We start from the raw sequence: 19,118 nt of genomic DNA, 5'->3' as shown, positions 1-19,118 counted from the left end.
TGTGAGCAAAGATAAACTTCCTCTCTTTATAAATTACCCAGCCTGTGACTTTGTGTTAATAGCAACAGAAAATGGACAAATACGGTCCTCCCACTAACTACAGCTACTCCTCAAACCAGGAAATAATAACATTCTTGGGATCCCCTGAGTTCTCTATGATAATTTTTATTTCCTTTCTTTTAGTTTCAAATCTACATGAAAGTGGAAAGAACAGTATGTACAGCTTTCATTTTGCATTGCAAGTTATTAACTTCTGGACTTTTCCTTTCTTTTCTTTTTTTTTTATTAAAAACTTTTTTTTTTCTTTTTTCTTTTTTTTTTTTTTTTTTCAGCACTGGTGACTAAACCCAGGGCCCCTCTACCACTAAGCTACATCACCAGCCCTTTTTATTTTTATTTTGAGACAAAGTCTTGTTAACTTACCCAGACTGGCCTCAAACTTGCAATCCTCCTGCCCCAGCCTCCTGAGTCACTGGGATTATAGGTGTGTGCTGCTGCCCGTGGCCTACCTTTGGTTCTCTCTGTTTCACCATTATTGAGCCATTTTTTATAAACATAAGGACATTTTCTTACACAACCACAATAGCACCATACTTACAATAATTCCAATTTTTGTTTTAATATTCCAGATCACTTATATGAATATGCTCTGGACCATCCTCATAACTCTTCATATTAAGTACCATTCCTGAAATTAGACAGTACAGGTCAGACTATGCTGTAGGAACAAACAGCCCCCAAACCTCAGAGTTCTATAACAATAGAGTGTATTGCTAGTTCATGCTACATATCCATCACACATTGGCTGGTATTTTGTTCCATGTCACCTCCCTCCAAAAGCTGGGATGATACCAAGATCACTCTCGCTTTGAATACTGCTGGTTGCCGTGACAGAGGGAGTTAGACCTCTGAAAATCTCACGCCAGCAATAAAATGCTCTGACTCACAACTCTTTGACCAAAAAACTTCTAGGTGCTCAAAGTTAGGCAAACAGAAATCTTGGCAAACAGAGTCAATGACCACCGCAACTCCCAAGGTTTTATTTGTGTTTTTGACCATTGTGGAAATGAGACAGCATTTGTTTTGATTATCATTGGCAAATAAGGAAAGAACAGAGGTGGATTCCATGCTTGACATTTGCAGTTGCATTGTGTGCAGGCTGGTGACATTTCAGCAGGGTACAGAGTCCCCCTCCTTCTTCTCTTCCTCCTCTCAATATTTCCACTAGTACTTAAGCATTGGCTAAGCATTTCACATGAATTACTTCACTTCCCTCTCCCTACAGTATACTCACCACCACACCATTTTACTCCTATGAAACTGTGGCTCAGAGAGGTGTAGTCATTTGCCCAAGATGCACAGCTAAAATCCTGGATCTACCTTAGGCAGCCTGACGGCAGGGTCCATACTACCATCTAAAGACAGAGGTTGTCGATATTCAAATAGAGAAAAGTTGCAGAGAAACAGAGTCATCATGACCCACGGTCTATCATCAGGGCAAACTCAAAGTCAGGATCATTTCTTTGTTTTGAGTGGTTATTTTGTTTCAGCAAAACAACCTCATCTGTCTCATGAAGTTACTGATAATTGTAATTCTTATTTATAAAGTAGTCCGGTCAGGACTTTATATTAGTATTATATTTTGTACATTACTATAAAAATATTTTCAGGGGCTGGGGAGATAGCTCAGTTGGTAGAGTGCTTGCCTTGCAAGCACAAGGCCCTGGGTTCGATCCCCAGTTCCAAAAAAAAAAAAAAAATGTATATATATTTTCAGTGTTTACTTTGGGTGTGGGGAGAAGGTTAAGAGAAGTTTTTTCCTTTAAAAAAAAAAAAGTTCATTTAAACTGGGCACAGTGATGCACACCTGTAATCCCAGCAGCTTGGGAGGCTGAGGCAGGAGGATCCCGAGTTCAAAGCCAGTGTCAGCCAAAGAGAGATGCTAAGCATCTCAGTGAGACCCTATGTGTAAATAAAATACAAAATAGGACTGGGGATGTGGCTCAGTGGTCGAGTGCCCCTGAGTTCAATCCCCAGTACCCCCGCACCATAAAAAAATTTCATTTATACATTATTCAGTTAGGAGAACAAAATTTCCAGAATAAACCCAAATTCTTATCAGGGCCCTGAAAATTCCTTTTTTTGGGGAGGCGGGGGTGGGGGGTGTGTACTAGGGATGGAACAGAGAATATCATGTTGAATGAAATAAGCCAATTCCCCAGAGAAAGACCAAATGTTTTCTTTGATAAGCAGATGCTGATTCATAGAGGGGGGTGGGTAGGGAAGAAGGAAGGAACTCTGGATTGTGCAGAGGGGAGTGAGGGAGGGGTGGGGCGGTGGGGATGGGAAGGACAATAGAATGAGACAGACATTATTACCCTGTATACATGTATGAAAAACATTTTTAATTAAAATAAATAAATAAAAATATTTATTCAAAAGTCCCTTCTTGAACCTGTGTACGTCCGATTGGTGGGATCTTTGTCATATGGTCACCCACAGCTGCTGGGAGACGGGCTGGAGTCGTGGCTCAGTGGAGAAGCGCTTGCCTCACATGTGTGTGGTGCTGGGTTGGATCCTCAGCACCCCGTAACAAATAAATAAATAAATAAAGGATGTTGTGTCCATTTACAACTCATAAAATATTTTTAAAAACATCTGGGAGGTAGAGTTTTTCTCACTAGGCAAGTGGGTGTCCTAAATTAAATCAGAATTATGTGATTCTTATTTAGTAAGAAAGAAGAAAATCGATATTAGAAGATCTCTAACCAGCAGTATCTGCCACAGGCCCCTTGTCTTCAGATAAGATGTTCCTTGTAGCAATAATGCCTTTCATATAACCAACACTCAACCATCTACAAAAATTCCTGGTGAGGGGCCGGGGCTGGGGCTCAGTGGTACAGCGCTTGCGTAGCACGTGTGAGGCACTGGGTTCAATCCTCAGCACCACATAAAAATAAATAAATAAAATAAAGGTATTGTGTCCATCTACAACTAATAAAAATTATTTTTAAAAAATCCTCAAAAAAAAAGCTCAGTGTAGTGACGCCTACCTGTCATCCCAGCAGCTCGGGAGGATAAGGCAGGAGGATCACGAGTTCAAAGCCAGCCTCAGCAACAGTGAAGCACTAAGCAACAGGGCTGAGATGTGGCCCCAGTGGCTGAGTGCCCCTGAGTTCAATCCCTGGTACCCCCCCAAAAAATTTTTGAAAAAAATTCCAGTTCACTTTCCTTTTGTGTTAATTATCTTTCCATCACTGTGACAAAATACCTGAGATAGTCAACTTGAAAGGAAAAAAAAATTTAGTTCATGATTTCAGAGGTTTCAGTTCCTGGTCGGCTGGCTCCATTGTTTTGGGTCTGGAGGGACACAGCGCATCACGGTGGGAAGAGTATGGTGGAGAAAGCCACTCACCTCATGGTGGCCAGGAAGCAAAAAGAGAAGAGGGTTTGGGGTCCCAATATATCCTTTAAGGGCACTCCCCATGGTGATGTAGCTTCTTTCTATTATGCTCCACCTCCTAAAAGTTCTGCCACCTCCCAGGAGCCCTACCAGCTGGGGACCAGGCCTTCAACACAGGAACCTTTGGGGGACATTTACGATCCAAAGCCTAACAACATTCTTCACAAAGTCCTCCTTGACTTCATGATTTCATATTTCCCTGTCTAGGCTGGGCTTCGAGGGCAAGGACTGTTGTCTTGGTGATCTCCATATGCTTTTTGGCTGGCACAGGACAGACCCTAGCAAATATCTGAATTTATGTAGACTGTCATATGCTATAGTGTATAAAAATGCAACCCACTCCAAATTCTGAGAGCAGAGCCTCAGCGAGTTCATCTTTACTTTCCTAACTGATCTGGAAGAGAGCAGATATTCTGGACCCTCAGTCCAGTCCCACTGTATAAATCAGGGTTCTCTAGAGAGACAGAACCAATAGGCTAGATAGACGATCCATGATAGATAGATAGATAGATAGATAGATAGATGATAGATAGAAATAGATGATAGATAGAAAGAAAGAAGAAAGACGGTTTGGGAGGCTGAAGCAGGAGGACTGCCAGCCTCAGCAACTTAGAGAGAATCTGTCTCAAAATAAAAAGGGCTAAGGATGTGGTTCAGTATAGAAGTGCCCCTGGGTTCAATTCCAGGTATGTATAAATTAAAAAATTCAATAAATTTGTACCTTATTTCAAAGTGCTGCTCCTTCTAAGGAACTCAGTGTTGTATTCCTGTCAAACTTCTAAATTCCATAAAGCTCCTCATCTTGATACTTTTAAACTCAAAATCTCCCCAAACATATGCACAAATATAAACATACATAAACCCAGTAGAAAAACTAGAAGGGAAAACAAAAAGTGCTAAAGAGAGTTTTTCTTTAAGTGGTAAATATACTGGTGATTTTAACTTCCCTCTTGATTTGTTTTTTAATTTTCCAAATTCTCTACAATGAATGTGCATTGTTTTAATAGCTAGAATAAAAGTAATAAAATGACAAATGAAACTAATGTTTAAAAGGAGGGAAGGCACCCAAATGCTTAAATTTGTGCTACTCAAGGGCTGTATCTACAATTCGCTTATCATTCAGCAAATATTTCTTGAGCACCTACTATGTGCCATGCCTTTTATTAGGTGCAGGGTCTATTATGCTGATAAGACAGATAGGGTCCTTGCTTTATAGAACTGTTTTATTTTCCAAAATTACTATGATATGTGCATAATTGCTTTAAATATTTTTTCATGTTTAAAATAAAAAGCCATGTGAAGCTTTTCTAGGTTAGTGGAAAAGCTCAGTAAAGGATTTGTCTTGGGGGCTGGGGAGATAGCTCAGTCAGTAGAGTGCTTGCCTTGTAAGCACAAGGCCCTGGGTTTGATCCCCAGCACCCACCCCCACAAAAAAAGGATTTGTCTTCTTGCTCTTACAGTACTGGTGAGAGCAGTTGTGAGCAACCTGACAGAACCTGTCCTGATTATCTATTACTGTTTTAAAAAATCACTGAAAAACTTGGTGGTTTAGAACAATTGTTTTGCTACATCTCACAGTTTTGTGGGTCAGGGATTTTGAAAGGTCAGGGATTCTGCTGACTGGTTCTGGCTCAGGAATTTCACACGGTGTTTCTAGTCAGTAAAGTAGCTGGAGCTGGAATCCAGGGGGACCGTCCGGGCATCTCTTTACTCCCATGATCTCAGGGTCCCTTCCGGTGATCTCCCCGTGTGGATGAACTTGGGCTTCCTCACAGCATGTCAGGTTTACAGTTGTATGACGGCTCAAGTGATTTGGTCTCAAAACAGCAAGGTAGAAGGGCATGTAATTTTTGTGACCTAGCCTTGGAAGTCACGTTGTGTCACAAATGCTGTACTTTATTGGTGACTTAGTCACAAGTGGTCACCAGTTTCAATGGAAGGGGGATTCAGATCCCATGTTTGGATGGGAAGAAAGTCAAAGTCACATAATGAAGAGCACGTGGGAGATGTTGCCGCCATCTTGGAATATACAATCTGCAACACTTTCTAAAATGCACCTAAGATTTGGCACAAGATTCCAAGTGTAGCAATCTATCCTAAGGAATTTTGTGTATATATGTGTATATATCCACAAAGATTTATGCACAAGGATCTTTGCTGCAGCACTTCTTTTCAAAATAATAAAAAAAAAATTTATTTTTTTCCAGTAATGGGGGATCTATTAAACAAAGTGATCTGCAGCCACTAAAGATTGAGAGTAGATTTATATGAAAGAATATTTAAAACATATTAAGTTAAAAGAAAGTCATTAGACAATGTGTCTGTTACAACTGCATTTACTTTTATTTTTGTTTTTTTAAAATTTATTTTCATTGTAAACAAATCGGATACATATTGTTTCTGTTTGTATATGGAGTAATGGCATACCATTTGTGTAATCATACATTTACATAGGGTAATGGTGTTTGATTCATTCTGTTGTTTTTTCCTTCCCTCCCACCCCTCCCACCTCTCTTTTCCCTCTACACAGTCCCTCCTTCCTCCATTCTTGCTCCCCTCCCACCCCCCATTATGTGTCATCATCTACTTATCAGCGAGATCATTCATCCTTTGGTCTTTTGAGATTGGCTTATCTTACTTAGCATGATATTCTCCAATTTCATCCATTTGCCTGCAAATGCCATAATTTTATTATTCTTTATAGCTGAGTAATATTCCATTGTATATATATGCCACAGTTTCTTTATCCATTCATCAATTAAAGGACATCTAGGTTGGTTCCACAATCTGGTTATTGTGAGAACTGCATATTTTTTTTTGCATTTAAAAATAAGATACTATGTGAAATAATATTTGATATGGTTCACTTCCTAGAAGTCTCTTCAGCATAGGATCCTCTCCCATTTGGGGAAAGAGATATGAATTGAACATTGCTCCAAAGTGGGAACCGTGTCTATGAAGGCTTCTGAAAACAAAAACCTACAAGAATAAGTTTTTCCATTTTCAAATGATTTTTAAAGCTCCAGGGGACTTTTTTAGTTGTCAATGGACTTTTTATTTTATTTATTTATATGCGGTGCTGAGAATCAAACCCAGTGCCTCACACAGGCTAGGCAAGTGCTCTGCCCCTGAACCACAAACCCATCCCCTTCAGTGAATTTTATAGGCCAATGAGGAGGCAGGATATATCAGAATCCAAACCTGAATACCCTTGCCTACCTAGGTCACAGCCTCAGGTAAGCAGAAGAAGCAGTAAAGGAGAGAGAATTCTGAATTGGTTTAAATTTCCAAAGACTAAGAAAATTTTCAATGATTGAACAAGATTGTTTTGAGCTATCAGGTGGAAAGATGACTTTGGACAACAATTAAGTTCTCTTGTATGAAAATGAGGAAGGGTCTTTTTGCTCACCTGTGTTTGCAGCTTGTGAACCTGGATATAAATGCAAAGAAGGAGAGGGAGGGCAGATCTCTGAGGAGGAGCCTGGGAATGCGACGGAATGGTTTTTTATGTTGTCATTTTTTGTTGTTGAAAACTTTAATAACTGCTGGGCTTGGTGGCGCACACCTATAATCCCAGTGGCTGGGGAGGCTGAGGCAGGAGGATCTCAAATTCAAGGCCAGCCTCAGTAAAAGTGAGACGCTAAGCAACTCAGTGAGACCCTGTCTCTAAATAAAATACAGAATAGGGCTGGGGATGTGACTCAGTGGTTTAGTTCCCCTGAGTTCAATCCCTGGTGCCAAAAAAAAAAAAAGAAAGAAAGAAAGAAAAAGAAAAAAAAAATTTAATAACCAGGGCTGGGTTTGTGGCTCAGAGGTAGAGCACTTGCCTAGCACATTTGAGGTACTGGGTTCAATCCTCAGCACCATATTAAAAAAATAAATAAATAAAATAAAGCATACATATATAAAAAAAAATAAAAAAATAATGTGGGCTGGGGTTGTGGCTCAGTGGTAGAGCACTTGCCTAGCATATGTGAGGCACTGGGTTCAATTCTAAGCACCACATAAAAAATATAAAAATAAAAATATTGTGTCCATCTATAACCAAAAATATTTTTTAAAATACTAGCATTAAGAAAAAAGACTTAAATTTTTTTAAATAACCAGAACAAATAATCTATGTGTTTCTTGGGTACTTAAATTATTTTAGCTGGGCATGATGACACACACCTATAATGTCAGCTGCTCAGTAGGCTAAGGCAGAAGGATTGCAAGTTCAAGGCCAATCTGAGCAGCATACCTAAACCTGGACTCAAAATAAAAAATAAAAACAGCAGGGGGTATAGCTCACAGGTATAGCATCCAATTGCTAATATGGACAAAAAAAAATGTTTTAAAATAGAAAAGCCATCAATTATCCATCAGCTGATGAACGGACAAAGTGTGGTATACATATCCAGTGGAATATTCTTCAGCCTTAAAAAGGCAAAAAAAAATTAAAAAAAATTAAAAAAATAAAAAGGAAAAAAATCCTGTCCCATGTTACAACACCGGTGATACCGTGAAGGTATCACGCTAAGTCAGCCCGCCGTAAAAGGACAAGTACCACATCATTCCACTTATATGAAAAACCTAGAGTAGTCAAATTCAGAGACAGGGACAGAATGGTGGGTGCCAGGGGCTGAGCAGAGGACAGACAGTTATTGTTAAATGGGTTCAGAAGTTCAGGTGTACAAGATGAACAGAGTTCTGGACATCGGCTGCACAGCAATGTAAACATATTTAACACGAACACTACAGAACTGTCTACTCTTTTTTTTTTTTTTTTTTTTTTTTTTGTACCAGGGATTGAACCCAGGAGTGCTTAACCACCGACCCACATCTCAACCCTTTTTATTTTGGGGGGACAAGGTCTCACTAAGTTGATTAGGGCCTCCCTAAATTGCTGAGGCCGGCTTTGAATTTGCGATCCTCTTGCCTCAGCCTCCCAAGCTGCTGGGATTATAGGCGTGCATCACGCCTGGCTGCACCGCCCTCTAGTGGGTGTGGCTCAGTGGTAGAGCACTTACCAGCATGCATGTAGCCCTGAGTTCCACCCCTAGCACCGCCAAAAATAAAAAATGAAGAAAGTCTCTAAATGGTTTGAGGTCACCCTGTGGGATCTGCAGTCCTTATCTGAATTTTAGTAACAAATTATTATTTGTCTTTTATTGTTGAGTCATAAGAATTCTTTGTGTGGTTTAGATGCTAAACTAGATACATGATTTGCAAATATTTTCTGCTAATCTGCAGATTATCTTTTGACTTTCTTGATGGTGTCTTTGGATGCACAAGTTTTAAATTTTGCTGAAGTTCAAGTTTTCTGTTTTTGCACTTGATTTTTACTCAGTCCCTGCTTTAGCTGATTATGATGGATGTGATGTTCACTGCAAGAGCATCCTGATGTTAGCCAGGTACTGGGCAGATACCTATAATCCCAGTGACTCTGGAGGTTGAGACAGGAGGATGGTAAATTTGAAGCCAGATTCAGCAATTTAGCAAGACCCTGTCCCAAAATAAAAAATAAAAAGGCCTGAGGATGTGACTTAGTGGTTGTTATGGTTTAGATATGAGGTTTCCCCCAAGAGCTCATGTGTGAGACCATGCAAGGATGTTCAGAGGAGAAATGATTAGATCATTAGATGTGTGACCAGATAAGTCCCCTAATCCACTGACACGTATTAGCTGGGTGGTAACTGAAGGCAGGTAGGGTGTAGCTGGAGGAAATAGGTCATTGCAGGTGTGCCTTTGGGATTTATATTTTGTCCCTGGCAATGGGGCTCTGAGTTTGCTCTCTGCTTCCTGGTTGCCACATCCTGAGCTGCTTTCCTCTGCCACACCTTCCGCCATGATGTTCTGCCACACCTTCCGCCATGATATTCTGCCTCACCTCCCACCATGTTCTGCCACACCTTCCACCATGATATTCTGCCTCACCTTCCGCCATGATGTTCTGCCTCACCTCAGGCCCAGAGCAATGTAGTCAGTTGACCATGGACTGAACCTCTGAAACTGTGAGCCAAAATGAACTTTTCCTCCTCTATGTTATTCTCCTCTATGTTATTCTTTTGGTCAGAGTGATGTAAAGATAACACAGTGGTGAAGTACCCCTGGGCTCCATCCCTGGTACAAGAAAGAAAGAAAGAAAGAAAGAAAGAAAGAAAGAAAGAAAGAAAGAAAGAAAGAAAAAAGAACCTCAGGATGTTATTTCTCTTCTTCATCAACATTTTTATAGAATTTGCTTCAACTTTGCTTCCCTGGCGATAGCCTCTCCCACTCACCTGGGTTTTCTAATACTGGGCATAACCTAATAGATGTTAGGCTCCAGTCAGGAACAACTCACATCTTCAACTGATGTTTGTTGGTTTCATAAATCCCCTGGTGAAACCGAAAGAATTAATAGAATTTCCAAGTCCTGGGAAATGCCTACTTCTACTGCAAAAAAAATTCCAAAAATACAGACATGTCTTTTCACATTCTTCAGGAAGCGGATGCCAAGAAGAGATTAGATGTGCTAGAGCTTTGTGGAAGAAATACCTGAGGATGATAAGGGGTGGGTGGGGCAGAGGAAGAGCCCTGAGCCCTGGACGCAGGCCTCACAGCTGTGAAAGGAGGGGCAGGAAGGAGGCCTGGGTGAGAAGAGTTGCAGAAGGCCCAAAGTTCTAGAAAAATGTTCCAGACAGACCAGGGGGAGGCAGGATGCAACCGAGGCAGGAGGATGGCAAGATCCAGGTCAGTCTGGGCAGTTTAGTGGGACCCTGCTTCAGAATGACAAGTGTCTGGGGATGAGGTCAGTGGTAGAGCCTGGGTGTCTAGGATCAGGGGCGTGCACCACCATGGTAGAACCTTTAAGACGAGGAACTTACTTGGAGGTCCTTGGGGTCCTGTCCTTGGAAGGGATCCCAGTTAGTTTTCAGGAGAAGGTTTTTTTTGTTTTTTGTCTTCCAACACTTTCTCTTTTCTGGACTGAGTCAGAGTGGGCCAGTTCAGCAGATTCAGTAGGGGCCTGAGGGTGCCCAGGAGGCTCTCCTGGCCACAGAATCCTGGCCTTTGAGCACCGTGGGAGCTATGTCAATGAAAGAAGATGATTCTTAGGCTTTTAGTCTCAGTTTAAAATTAAATGAATTTTATAGGCAGAGAGTGAAGAGTAGTACAAGGAGGTCATAGGAAGTAGAGTCAGACTGATCTAGCGTCAGACTTGACTTTCCCTCTAAGATGTGTTTCCTCCTAGTCCTTAATGGGTACCCCTCCTTAGGAGGCCCAGCATCAACCAAATCATCTCCCTCAGCTCTGCCCTAGCTGCTTAACTGTGACTCCAGCCCAAATCACAGATGGCTCAGCCCTGATAAAAGGAACCCATTTGTAAGAAGCTGACTTGGTCCATTTTCTGTTGCCATAACAAAATACCTGAGGTTGGGTACTTTATAAAGAAAAGAGGTTTATTTAGATCATAGTTCTGGAGGCTGAAAGTCCAAGATTGGATGGCCTTGTCTGTTTGGCCTCTGGTGAGGGCCTCCTTGGCTGTGTCACAATATGGAAGAGAAGCAGAAAGGAAAACAACCACTTACAGAAAGGGCCAGGAAACATGTGTGCCTTGGTTTATAACAACACACCCTTTTTTGGGGGGGCGGGTACTGGGGATTGAACTCAGGGGCACTGAACCACTGAACCACTTCCCCAGCCCTTTTTGTATTTTATTTAGAGACAGGGCCTCACTGGGTTGCTTAACACCTCGCTCACTTTTTGCTGAGGATGGCTTTGAACTCATGATTCTCCTGCCTCAGCATCCTGAGCCACTGAGATTACAGGTGTGTGTCACTGTGCCCAGTTATAACAATACACCCTTGAGACAGCTAACCAGGGTGGGGTTTTTTTTGTGTTTTTTGTTTTGTTTTGTTTTTTGGTACTGGGAATTGAACCCAGGGGTGTTTAATCACTCAACCACATCTCTAGCCCTTTTCTTAAATTTTTTTAAAAATTTGAGACAGGGCCTCACTAAGTTGCTTAGGGCCTCACTAAGATGCCGAGGCTGGCTTGCAAACCTCCTGATTCAGACTCCTAACTCACGAGGATTGTAGGCATGTGCTACCATGCCCCACCTAACAGGGTTCTGAGAGAACTATCCCTTTGTAGGGTAGTACCCCTGATGATCTAAGCTTCACCTTCTTTGCCCACCTCCTAGAGATCCCACCACCTCTCAACAATGCCACACTAGGACCAAGCTTCCAGCATATGAACTTTGGGGGGAAACACTCAAACCATATCCAAACCACAGCAGAGGCCTAGGTTGGGTGCCCTAGAAGCAGAGACTGAGGTAGGCATTCTCAAGCAACTGACTCATTGAGGGTTAGACTCTGAGCAGAAAAATGTAAGCAAGTGAGGGAAGTAGAGTGGGGCAGGGGAAGAAGTTAAGCAAACAGCACTTTCAGGAGTGTCTAACCACAGTCTGAGCCCATAGGGATTTCACGAGTGTTTACTGTACTACAGAGTTTTTCCCGTCTCGGTGAGGGAGCTGGGTTTTTATGCCTCACCCCATTAGTCAGTCATTGGCCATGTTGTGTGCATGTTAACCTCCCAGGCATCTCCTGGAAAGGCAGGTCCCATTAGCTAAGACAATCCTTCAAAGACATAACCATAAGCTTTTAGCAGCCAGAATAACAGGGGAGCGGGCACACTGGACTGACAAAGACCTGGGTAGGATACCAACTGCATCCACTGCAGACACAACAGTGTCCACCACACAGACAACAGCATCCACTACAGACACAACAGTGTCCACCACACAGACAACAGCATCCACTACACAGACAGACAACAGTGTCCACTACACAGACAGATAACAGTATCCACTACACAGACAACAGCATCCACTACAGACACAACAGTGTCCACCACACAGACAACAGCATCCACTACACAGACAGACAACAGTGTCCACTACACAGACAGATAACAGTATCCACTACACAGACAACAGCATCCACTACAGACACAACAGTGTCCACCACACAGACAACAGCATCCACTACACAGACAGACAACAGTGTCCACTACACAGACAGATAACAGTATCCACTACACAGACAACAGCATCCACTACAGACACAACAGTGTCCACCACACAGACAACAGCATCCACTACACAGACAGACAACAGTGTCCACTACACAGACAGATAACAGTATCCACCACACAGACAACAGCATCCACTACAGACACAACAGTGTCCACCACACAGACAACAGCATCCACTACACAGAAAGACAACAGTATCCACTACACAGACAACAGCATCCACTACACAGACAGACAACAGCATCCACTACAGAGACAACAGTGTCCACCACACAGACAACAGCATCCACTACACAGACAACAGCATCCACTACATACACAACAGTGTCCACTACACAGACAACAGCATCCACTACACAGACAACAGCATCCACTACATAGACAACAGCATCCACTACATAGACAACAGCATCCACTACACAGACAACAGCATCCACTACACAGACAACAGCATCCACTACATAGACAACAGCATCCACTACATAGACAACAGCATCCACTACACAGACAACAGCATCCACTACATAGACAACAGTGTCCACTACACAGACAACAGCATCCACTACAGACAGACAACAGCATCCACTACACAGACAACAGCATCCACTACACAGACAACAGCATCCACTACACAGACAACAGCATCCACTACATAGACAACAGTGTCCACTACACAGACAACAGCATCCACTACAGACAGACAACAGCATCCACTACACAGACAACAGCATCCACTACACAGACAACAGCATCCACTACACAGACAACAGCATCCACTACACAGACAACAGCGTCCACTACACAGACAACAGCGTCCACTACACAGACAACAGCATCCACTACATAGACAACAGCGTCCACTACACAGACAACAGCGTCCACTACACAGACAACAGCATCCACTACACAGACAACAGCATCCACTACAGACAGACAACAGCATCCACTACACAGACAACAGCATCCACTACACAGACAACAGCATCCACTACACAGACAACAGCATCCACTACATAGACAACAGTGTCCACCGTACAGGCAACAGCATCCACTACACAGACAGACATCAGTGTCCACTACACAGTTAGACAACAGTGTCTACCACATAGGCAACAGCATCCACTACACAGACAAGGGTGTCCACCACACAGGCAACCACATCCACTACACAGGCAGATAACAGTGTTTCACCACACAGGCAACAGAATCTACCACCGAGACAAGAGTGTCTAGCACTGAGACAAGAGCATTCACCACAGGGATAAAAGCATCCACCACAGACACAACAGCATCTATCAACAAGACAGCAGCATTGACCATAGAGACAATAGCTCCTATTGCAGAGATAACACTACCTACCAGAGAGATAACAGCATCCACTACTGAGACAGTCTCACTTCAGTTCAATGTGAATTATTTATTTATTTTTATTTATTTTTAATTTATTTTTATTGTAAACAAATGGGATACATGTTGTTTCTGTGTGTACATGGAGTAACAGCATACCATTTGCATATTCATACATTTACATAGAGTAATGATGTTTGATTCATTCTGTTATTTTTGTCCTTCCCCCCACCCCTCCCACCCCTCTTTTCCCTCTATACAGTCCCTCCTTCCTCCATTCTTGCCCCCCTCCCACCCCCCATTGTGTGTCATCATCCGCTTATCAGTGAGACCATTCGCCTTTTGGATTTTTGAGTTTGGCTTATCTCACTTAGCATGATATTCTCCAATTTCATCCATTTGCCTGCAAATGCCATAATTTTATTATTCTTTATAGCTGAGTAATATTCCATTGTATATACATACCACAGTTTCTTTATCCATTCATCAATCGAAGGGCATCTAGGTTGGTTCCACAGTGTGGCTGTTGTGAATTGAGCAGCTATGAACATTGATGTGGCTGTATCTCTGTAGTATGCTATTTTAAGTCCTTTGGGGAGATGGCGGACTAGAGGGCGGCTGCATTTCATGTTGCTCCAGGACACAGGATTCAAAAGAGGAGATAGTGAGAGACTTGGGACCAACTCAAAGCCGCCGGGTGAGTCTCTCCCGTTGGGGAGGCGTGCTGGATGGGGCGGTAGCCCTGGAATGCAGGGAACTTTGTGAAGCAGAGTTGCCCGGCGAGATGCCCCTTCCCCCTGCTGGAGCGGTAAACACGGACCACTGGGAACATCGGAGAGGAGGCAGCTCTGCACAGCGCTTGGACTTGGAGCAACCACTGGGGCTCTGGGCGGCTGCCTGAGGAGGAGCTGCGTGGCGAGCTGTTTGGACTCAGAGCGATCGCTTCTGAACACCGGGGGGCTGCCCAGAGGAAGAGGAGAAGTGCGGCGGGTCGCTTGGTCTAGGAGTGACTGCATCAGAGCCACAGGTGGTTGCCAGAGGAGGAGGTGAGTGGTGAGTTGTTTGGACTCAAAGCGACCACTCCTGAACACCGGTGGCCTGCCTGGAGGAGGAGCGCGGTGGGTCGCTTGGTCTCTGAGCGACTGGGCCTGAACACCCGGGGGCTACCCCGAGGAGGAGGAGGAACAGGGCGAGTCACTTGGACTCGGAGTGACTGCCTAGGGCTACGGGCGGTTGGCGGGAGGAGGAGATGCGAAGTGAGTTGCTTGGACTCCTAGTGTCTGCGTCGGAACACCAGGCAGCTGTCCAGAGGAAGAGGTGTGTGGCGGGTGTCTGGGTCTCGGAGCTATTGTACGGGGCTCCAGGTGGCGGCTCAGAGGAGGGGCCGCATAGCCAGGTGATTAGGTGTAGAGCAGGGTCCCAGGAGCTAGGTGGCTTCTTGCTGGAAGAGCTGCACCGAGACACGCCTGGGGCGGAGCGAAGTTTCCAGGACTGCGGGCAGATTCTCTGGGAGAGGCAGCCTAAGGAGACTCGCCTGCGAAGGGTGAGGCTCCCAGGCCCAGGAGGTAGGTCCGGGCCCCTGGGAACGTTGCAGAGGAAGACAGCCCAGCCCAGGCGGTAGTTGTAGATTGAGGGGAACCTTTAGGAGGGGAACTGACCAGCGAGACCTCCCCACCGGGTGAGTCTTCCCTGTCGGGTAAGGTTTTCCCACAAGGACGGTAAAACCAGAGACACAGGCACAAACAGGCCTTGCCTCAGCCCGCAGCCTAGTTCCCCTTTGGATGACCATTGGTCAACAAGTGGAGGCACCTCTGCCCACTAGCAGGGAATATACCCCACCTGAGGGTCACCAACCCTAGAGAGGCAGCTTCCTTGTGGAGGACTGCATTATCAACTTCCTCCAAGACTGCAGGCTACTGAAGGATAAGAGGGGATATACTAGCAATCTTCAGGAACATTATAAGTCAATAGAGGAAATCTGCAATATCTTTTTTTTTTTTTCAGAATTTCATTACTTTTTATTATACACCAACTAGTTTATATTTTAGTTTTTTTTTTTTTTTTACAAAGAAAATGCTAAGAAAATTAAAATCACATGTTATGGTTTTAAAATCATAATTCCAGATTTCTTTATATATAGGATGGAATGGTCCAGCAGCTATGTCCACTGTCACAGACTTTAGTTCCTTTCAATGATATGGCACATCCTGCAAAATTAACTAGTCACACACAAAAAATGTCTCAAAACACAGTGGAAATGTACACACAATAAAGGTAATTTACAATGACAAATAAGGAATGTAATTTATCATGGCTGTGCTTCAGAAATTTAGGGTCAATAGCCTTTATCAAGGCACAGAGCAGGAAAAGGTGAGCACAGCTCTCTAGAAGTAGGCAAGGTATGTACAATCACTGATGAGGTATTCATGCACGCAAAGGATTTAAAACTGCTCAATCTCGCTATGAAAATTGAACTGAGTTAACAGGAAATGCTGTGGCTTCTCCCTACTATTCACCTCTGGATCAAGTTCACAATCTTACTTCATCATATAGAAAATAAAATTGGCAAAGATCTCCAAAAGTAAATCACTATTTGGGTAAAAGAAACAAAATGCTTCACTAATTCCAACTCTTCCTTGTGCCTCCTGGATTAGAAGCATTTTGTACACTTTTGAGTTTCACAAAATTGAAATGTCATTCAGGTGAAGGACAAGACATTTTCCACAGACACTTAAAATTTCAAACTTTCAAATGGCCCTTACAGCTGAACCATTTTATGTTACAGTAAGTAGTGAGGGTTCTGGGGATCCTTTAGCAGCGAATACCAATTTAAAGGGCATGGGGTCTCTTGGGGTTAATTTGCTTACTGGCTTGTTCTTCTTTTTGTAGAGCTGCTCGAAAAGATTTCACTTTATCCCGCAGCTCAGTTAAAATGTCTATTTTTCGCTCAAGTATCGCTTCAAGTTGTGTAGCATATGAATCTACATCATAATCTACTTCTTCAGTCATCTCTAGGAGAGCCTTTTCATCTTCTAACCATCGAATTGATTCCTGGAACACTGCCCTGTGATCTTCTACAACCTGTTCTTCCATTTCTACCATTTGTGAGACAGCTTCATGGAAAGTAAACAATTGTGGAGAAACTTCTTCTTCATTTTGTTCACAAAGAAGTTTTAGATCATCTCTCTGAGGGGAACTTCCCACACTCCACTGTGTCTCTATGTCATCGATCTGGTTTGGCGGATGGTGCATTACTGGACGGACATCACCAACCGCAGTTGGATCAACAGTCAATTCTTTCACCCTATTTGCGTATCTTAATGTATTAAGAGTATTTTCACAGGATGCCATTCCTGGAGATATTGTGGCAATCATGCAGGTACGAGAGTTTTCACCTATGAATGAATCTCTTAACACCTGAGTGAGTTTACTTGCTCGGAAAGGAGTATGAGGTTTATTTCTACCTAAGGCTCTGATGCACTCCTTGAGTGCTAAAAGGCTTTTATTAATTTCAGCACCTTCAAGCCTAGTTTGTCTGTCTGCACTGGAAGTATCAGCTCCTCTTTCATTTCCAGCCAAATCAATGAGAGAAAACTTGCCGTGTAGTTTTCCTTTCCTTCGAAAAATAATCTGAAACACTGCATGGCTCCGAGATGAATGTGCATTTGCCGAAGTTTGACCAGATGTTCTGCAACTGTTGCCTATATCAATGAGTTTCAGTACATCTTCAACACATTTGACCTCCCGTTCCTGTAATCCCACCACTTGAACCTCCTGTTTTCCATCTTCTAGAACTCTTAATTTTGTTTTCCTATTTAGCAAGTCAAATACCTTTCCACTATAAATTTCAAAAAAGGTTGCATATACTTGAAGTTCTAGCTTCTTATAGTTTGGCTTCTTTAGCATTAAAAAGACATCTCGAGCTGCTAATGCATAAATTCCTTTAGAACAATCTTGGTTCTTTCCTGAAAAGTCACCACCCATAGTATGAGTTTTTCCACTTCCAGTCTGCCCATAAGCAAAGCATGTAGCCATTCCCCTTTCAAATATAGTTTCGACTAGTGGTCTAGCAGTAAACCTGTAAACCATTTCATTAGGAGCTGAGTCATCAAAGGCATAATCAAAACGAAACGTTTGGTTTTCTAGGTACCTTGTTAAATCTACTTTTTGTTTGGGTTCATGTACCATCACAACATCTTTACTGGGGATTGTGATTATATCAAGATCTTTCATCTGAGTTTCTTTTTTATTGAGTGGTCGTTTTCTTACACAAACACATATTCTATGTTCATCAATAGGATCGGCTGTTGTTAATGGTCTATAATCCAAACTTCCTCTAAAGTCTCTGATCATACACATAATTTCATAATTTGGATTTGTAGCATCAACATCCTGGGCTCTTTTTTCTCTAAGTTCTTGCTGTTGCAATCTCCTTTTTTCTCGTTTTTCTTGTAGTTTTTCCACTTCTTTCACACAATTAGATTTTCTACGTGAAGGAGGTCCAAATTCCTTTTTTGCAGCTTGAACTGGAGATATATCTGAAACACTACCATTCTGTTGTGCAGAGGAAGACTGTTCAGGAAGTTGACTAGGCCGTGCACGTGCAGAACCAACCACTCTATTATCTCTTGGAGGAGGGTCATTCTTAATAGATGCCACAGTTCGTCGATTCTTTACAATTTTGTTTACTTTGGCTGAAGATGTTGAAGGTGGAGGTATTTCTGGACTGGGTTCAATTTCTTCATCAGGTACAAGGTCGGGGTTAAGTGAAAAGATGCTCTCCAGATCAATCTCTTTCCCTTTCGTATCTCCATTTTCTATCCATTCAACAGTTACACTTTCATTATCTTCGTTTAAAGATGTTACCATTGCTTGGTGTATTCGGCCATCGCTCGCTTGATCTCCACGTAAATCCCTATCTGGATCTTGCGGAAGTTGGCCGTTGCCATCACCTCATCTGGAGCTGCAATATCTTAATGATCCACTAATTCCTGAACAATATGAGAAAACAAGGGAAGAAGATGCCCCAAACAAATCTAGATGTTACATCAATAAAATCCAATGACAGCATGGCAGAAGAAACGACAGAAAGGGAGTTCAGAATGTACATAATTAAAATGATCAGGGAAGCAAACGATGAGATGAAAGAGCAAATGCAGGCATTGAATGATGAGATGAAAGAGCAAATGCAGGCATTGAATGACAGCACCAATCGACAGTTAAAAGAGCAAATACAGGAAGCAAAAGATCATTT

At 42.7% G+C, this 19,118-nt stretch overlaps 1 protein-coding gene across 1 annotated transcript; it reads right to left on the bottom strand.

Moving 5' to 3' along the window:
• Nucleotides 1–16,540: 16,540 nt before the first annotated feature.
• On the bottom strand, nt 16,541–18,813 carry LOC124990919 (kinesin-like protein KIF2A). The gene is given in 2 exon segments (XM_047561460.1): nt 16,541–18,756; nt 18,759–18,813. Coding segments are annotated over 2 exon segments (2,118 nt in total). The 3' UTR covers nt 16,541–16,693.
• Between the last annotated feature and the right edge of the window lie 305 nt (nt 18,814–19,118).

This window comes from Sciurus carolinensis, chromosome 8 (genome assembly GCF_902686445.1).
Source record: "Sciurus carolinensis chromosome 8, mSciCar1.2, whole genome shotgun sequence".
Classification (NCBI taxonomy): domain Eukaryota; kingdom Metazoa; phylum Chordata; class Mammalia; order Rodentia; family Sciuridae; genus Sciurus; species Sciurus carolinensis.
Note: the sequence above shows the minus strand (reverse complement) of the source record. Positions and strands in the feature narration are given on the sequence as shown.